We start from the raw sequence: 5775 nt of genomic DNA on the forward strand, positions 1-5775 counted from the left end.
TGTCAGCTTTTTTTTTTTTTTTTTTTTTTTTGGTGAGGAATGTGCATGCTCCTCCCGTGATCAGGTGTGGAGGGAGGAAGTCACTGGGCTGTGGGATGAGACCTTTCAGGAAGGCGAGAGACACTCTGGAGTGAGGGCCCTGCCCCTAGGCGTCCTGGAGGGCTCGGCCCACGGTGAGCGCTCCGGAGAGAGGAGCCGGAGCAGAGGCGTGTACACAGCAGGGGCCTGGGCCGAGTCAGGGCTGGGACTGGGGCTTCCCAGAGCAAAGCGACAGACCCCCACGAGGGGACCGTCCTTTCTTTTCGTTTCCCTTACACGACAACCATCCCCACATCCTGTCTTCAGACTCCATCTGTGGAAGACAAGAAGGAGCAGCGGATCCCCGCGCCCGTCCAATGGGTCAAGCCGAGGCCGCCGCCCAGGCAGCCGGCTGGTGCGCCGTCTGTCCGTCCGTAGGGAAGCAGTCCCGACCAACCGGACGGAGGAGGCGGGCCGGCGCCCCTCCCCCCTCCCCGCGAGGCTGGGGCTGCAGACGGGGCGTCAGGACTCCGGGGACGGCGGGGTCTCCTCGGCTCCGCCCTAGCTTTCCCCCGCGTCCCCAGCCTTACTTGTCACCCTCCTCCTGCTCCCAGCGGAAGTCCTGCCCCGTCATCTGGTAGAACATCAGGTTGAAGGGCTTATAGAACTTCCGCAGTCTGTGGATCACGTCGGGGTCGATGCGCGGATGAGTCCGGCCCTTGCTCTTGCCTAAGCACCGGGGGGCGCCGCTGTCCTCCGGCTTCTTGAGGCAGGGGAACCCCTTGGTCTGGTTGAAGTAGAAGTGCTTCTCGGTCACCACCCGCGTGAGGCCGAGGAAGTCCTGCACTTTGGCCAGCTCGCCGGCGGGGTCCACGATGAGCCGCTCGCCGCTGACGAAGAGGATCTGCGAGAGCGGGAAGTAGCGCAGCCAGCTCTCCAGGTGCAGCGCGTAGATCCCGATGCGGATGGCGCTCCAGGAGGCGTCGATCAGCCCCAGGGTCCGGTTCTTGAAGGCCAGCACCTCGAAGGTGGGGATCTCAGGCTTCTTGGACAGGGTCTGGGTGTAGTCGGAGATGGCCCTGGTCACGGGGTTTCTCACCACCACGATCAGTTTGATGTCCTTGGCCATGGAGTGGATGCGCCTGGGGGCCTCATTGGTCACAAAGTAACTGGGCGTCTTCTCCATGGTGATCTGCCCGTCCACAGTCTTAGGCATCACGTTTCTGGAGCAGGGCGAGAAAGGAGGGAGAGTGGTTAGTGGTTATTCTTTTTTATTTTTATTTTTTTAAGAGAGAAGCGGGCAGGCAGAGAGACAGACTCCCGCATGAGCCCGACGGGAATCCACCCAGCAAGCCCACTAGAGGATGATGCTCTGCCCCTCTGGGGCCATTGCTCTGTTGCTCAGCTATTTTAGCTCCTGAGGTGGAGGCCACAGAGCCATCCTCAGCACCTGGGACAACTCTCTTCAATTAAGCCATGGCTGCAGGAGGGGAAGAGAAAGAGAGAGAGAGAAAGAGAGAGACGGGGGAGGGGTGGAGAAGCAGATGAGCACTTCTTCCATGTGCCCTGACCAGGAATCGAACCCGGGACTTCCACATGCCAGGTGACGCTCTACCACTGAGCCAGCTGGCCAGGGCGAGAGTGGTTATTCTTATACAGAAATATTTTAACTTGTTGCATGACACAGGTGACATAAACAGCATCTTGGGGAGCCACCAAATAAAATACATTGACAAACACTTGGAAGTTCTTTTTAACCGAAATGTCCCACTTGAGTTCTGATTATAGAATGATCAGAAACGGCAGCATACGGCTTATGGGTTCATGGCGGGGAGTCTTTTTACACCTGGGTTGAAACTGCCGGTCTATCTCTTACCAGTTATGTTAAAGCCAAGTATAATATTAATTTCTCTGTGAATTAGTTTTATAATCTCGGAAATAGAGATCATAATAACAGCAGCACCTCCTTCAGAGAGCAGCGTGAGGATTAAGGGAGATAATGCTTGTAGAGCATTTAGCCCAGAATCCGGCACGTGGAGGAGCTTAAATAAATCAAAGTTATTTTTATTGTTGGAGTGGCTTTCTGAAAAAAATGGTTGAGCACAACAAAATCGCAAAGATTACCGAGTCCAGGGGTTGGCCCGCTCCTACCCGCCTTCTGTTTGTGTAATGCTCGCAGCAAAGAATGATTTTAAATCTTTAAATGGTTGGAATAAAAAAAAAACAAAACAGCATCATAATAATAACATTTTGTGATGCATAAATATTATACGACCTTGCGATTTCAGCGCTCGTAACTAGTTCCTCGGGAACGGAGCCCCGGGCTGTCGACCGCGGCTCCTGCACACGGCGGGGTGGAGCAGCGGCCACAGGACACAAGACACTGGACACAGGACACAGGACACTGGACACACAGAGCCAAACACGGCTCCTCTCAGGCCCTCTGACAAAACAGGCCGCTGTCCCCGGGCCCAGCCCAAGGGCCGCGCTGTGACAGGCGGGGCTGAAGCTCAGAGACAGGGATGAGAGACAGGCTCTGTGACCTCAGCCATGGAGACCTGTCCCCCGATCTTATTATCCTCGTGCGTAAAAGCCTCAAGCTCACCTCAAGTTCAGGTGTGAGCCGAGGGCCGACAGCGTGAAAACCATTGGCAATAGGTTGGTTCCACAAAACAGGGATGGGGGTGGGGGTGGAGGAGGTCCTCCTTTCTGTGACCCGGGACTGCCCATAAGCCAGTCAGGGGCGGACCCCACCCCGGGGCCCATGCCTCCCCCAGAGGGCTTCTTCCAACCCTCCCCTCCCTCCGTGTTCACCTGCAGCGTGGCCTCGTCTAGTCTGGGAGCTTCCGCACATTAAAGGACTTGGATGTGATGGGTCCCCCCCTCCCAACATGGCAGGTCTTCCTGGGACAAAGTGAGGCCTGGGATCCTGTCGTACCGTCAGTTTGCTGTAGGCATGGCCACGGACCTGCTGAGCACCTGTCGGCACAGCGGGCCACCTGCCACCACGGGCCCCATTAGAGTCTATCCGCTCGTCAGCCTCACCCCAAAGTGGTACATTCAGGATGACACGAGACCTCTGTTACCACGACATGCTTTTAAATGTCTCGGCTAATAAAACCCTCATGCCGGCCAAGCTCCCCGAGCTTCCCCGACCGGTAATTAAATTTATTTACTGTCGCACGGGCAGAGAAAGAATGACTTCTCTTTTATCTCTCATTCACAGGCTCTGTCAATAATTAATTGCTCCTGGGTGCTGGGCTTCCTCAGCAAGCCCCTGCTGACAAGGCCAGGGGGATTGGCGGGGCAGCAAGACTCCCAAGGGGCGGGTGTCGTCAGCGCGTCAGGGCTGGGCAGCACGGGGTTCCCCAGATCAAAGCAGCAGCCTCCTTGGCCGTCCTCACGGTGCTCCTCTGGGAATCACACACTCTTCAAAGCCCTTCGAGTGTCTTCATGTTTCTGTGCCCGTCCGGCCGGCACTCGACTCCACTGTCTCATTGGCAGGGACAGGGCGAAGGCACGCAGCCGTTAGAAGCCACGGATGCACGAGGCAGGAGTTCCGACTTCTCCCCTCACCTCGGTGAAGTGACTGACCCCCGTTTGCAGCCTCAGCCTTCTCGGTCTTAAAAAAATAAAACAGGGTTGATAAGAGTCCCTCCCGCGTAGAATTGTAACGAAGATGAAATGGGAGAAGGTCGGGAGATCAATTCGGAGAGTGCCTTGTGGTGCCGGAATTTTAACAATGTAAGCCAAGTACAGAAGTACAAGGTCGTGGGCACAGCCATTCTTAGAGAAGAACAAGGGAAAAAACAACATGTTTCCATGTGGCCAAATGGAGAAGTTGAACAGCATGAGAACTCAGGAACGGATCTAGAATAAAATCCGAGTGCTGACGGAAGCCAGCGTCACCAACGGCACCACACGCCCCGATCTGGCAGCCGATGACCAGCCAGGGAGCTCCTCGCTCCTCGGCACCAGTTTAAGGAACCCACTGACTTCCTCTTCTTATTTCAATCGGAGAGATAATCAATCGTCTCCTCTCACGAAACTCACGTCCTGGTGCGAAACTACCCAATAAATGCTGATTCAGGAAAAGCCTGAAGGTAGGTACTTTGATGTGGCCCCGCCCCTTCCGGAGCTCTGTCCCTCGGGGCGTCTTTTCGCTTAGTTGGCTTTGTTGCATTTTTCCTGCAGGCAGTGAGCAGCTTCCAGATTCCTCCTCTCACGGGTCCTTGCCGTTCCCCCTGAGACCTCAGCGTCCGTGTATACATCAAGCCCGTTCAGATTCGCCTCCCTCACTTCCCTAAGGGCTGCAGCCGGTCGGGATCTCCGTGGGTCTCCGGTCCTTGATACCTGAAGCACCGGAGACGAAACGGCCCGCAGCCCGGGAGCTCATGCGTGCGTGCGTGCGTGCGTGGCGGGGAGGGCGTGTGCGTCTCACTCCACGCTCAGCGCAGAAGGGAACCAGGGGAGGAACCAGGGAGGAGCAGGGAGGCCCAACTGGCTTTGGTCACCATGTCACAGATGAGTGGGACCACGTGATTTACCAACGTTCCTGCATGTGGGGTGAGTACAAGGCAGTCTCACTGAGCCGAGATACCACTGGGTGGCTTGAGTTTTAAGCAGGGGTTTTGGGCCAGGACGAAGATGCCCAGAGGCAGCTGGAAGTCCATGAGGGAGCAGTTAGTTCTCCCGCCCGAAGTGGTTGTGAATTCAGTTATAACCCTTCATTCACCCACTCCCTACGTGCTCACTTCCACAGTGGGCAGTGCACCAGTGAACACACAGACACGGTCCCTCCCTCCACAGAGCTACCCTTCTAAGTACCCCCTCTGATCAAGGGAGAGCTCTTCACAGAACCCCATGCATAACTGTTTGAATCAACAGAGCAGGGATCGTGACGATTCCAGCTCCACAGAGAAGGAAACAGTCTCCGAACCTGGGTGGTTCTCCAAGTCTCCCAGAGGGAGCATGTCTCCGGTTTCTCAGCCCGCTGGCCAAGCAGAAGAAACCCAGTACCAGTGTCAGGGACTAACGCCATTTCCGGGCCAACAGCCGGCGCTCAATAAAGACCTGCTGAATGAATTCTCACCTGGGCCCTCCATCCCACCTGACAACTATTTCTATACCTCTCTCCGTCTTCCTTTTCTGGAAAGACTAGCGGAGGCGGCTCTCCCAGGGCAAGACCAGCATCCCCCCAACGAGGCTTTGACTGTCCTTTCCAACTGCCTTCCCGGGCACGCCCACCCACCCCCGTTCTCCTCTCCCCCCGGCCCTAAGTACATAAGCCCTTGTTGACGAGTTCGGGTGTCTGAACATGTCCGTGCTCTTGCATCTTGGGGCACCTGAGACTCCGAAGGAAGGCCAGTCATGGCAGAAGGCAGTGAGCGAAGGTAAGAAAGTTAGAAAACAAGTCCATGTTACAGGCCGTGGGGAAGGTGCTGGGTCTATTCTCCACGTAATGAGACGCCACCGAAGAATACGTATGGACCAGGAGAATATGACCTGATTTACATGTTAGGAGATGTTTTCCTAGCTGGCCCTGGCCGGTTGTCTCAGCAGTAGAGCATCGGCCCAGCATGTGGAAGTCCTGGGTTCGATTTCCGGCCAGGGCACACAGGAGAAGCACCCATCTGCTTCTCCACCCCTCCCCCTCTCCTTTCTCTCTGTCTCTCTCTTCCCTTCCTGCAGCCAAGGCTCCATTGGAGCAAAATTGGCCTGGGCACTGAGGATGGCTCCTTGGCCTCCGCCTCAGGC

General features: G+C 56.1%; 1 protein-coding gene across 1 annotated transcript; it reads right to left on the minus strand.

The window, feature by feature from the left end:
* Positions 1 to 381: 381 nt before the first annotated feature.
* Positions 382 to 2667, minus strand: LOC136404358 (heparan sulfate glucosamine 3-O-sulfotransferase 4-like). The gene is made up of 2 exons (XM_066383677.1): positions 2624 to 2667; positions 382 to 1241 (listed from the first exon to the last, which is right to left on the minus strand). Exons 1-2 carry the CDS (start codon positions 2665 to 2667, stop codon positions 605 to 607), a joined length of 681 nt encoding a protein of 226 aa, XP_066239774.1. The 3' UTR covers positions 382 to 604.
* Between the last annotated feature and the right edge of the window lie 3108 nt (positions 2668 to 5775).

Source organism: Saccopteryx leptura, chromosome 4 (assembly GCF_036850995.1).
Source record: "Saccopteryx leptura isolate mSacLep1 chromosome 4, mSacLep1_pri_phased_curated, whole genome shotgun sequence".
Classification (NCBI taxonomy): Eukaryota; Metazoa; Chordata; class Mammalia; order Chiroptera; family Emballonuridae; genus Saccopteryx; species Saccopteryx leptura.

What these genes read in the sequence shown, in the direction of transcription:
- LOC136404358 (XM_066383677.1), bottom strand. Translation starts at nt 2,667, where the DNA reads ATGGTTTTCACGCTGTCGGCCCTCGGCTCACACCTGAACTTGAG. An exon ending in GGCTCACACCTGAACTTGAG is followed by an intron (nt 1,242 to 2,623) that starts GTGAGCTTGAGG and finishes GCCCTGCTCCAG; the next exon opens with AAACGTGATGCCTAAGACTG.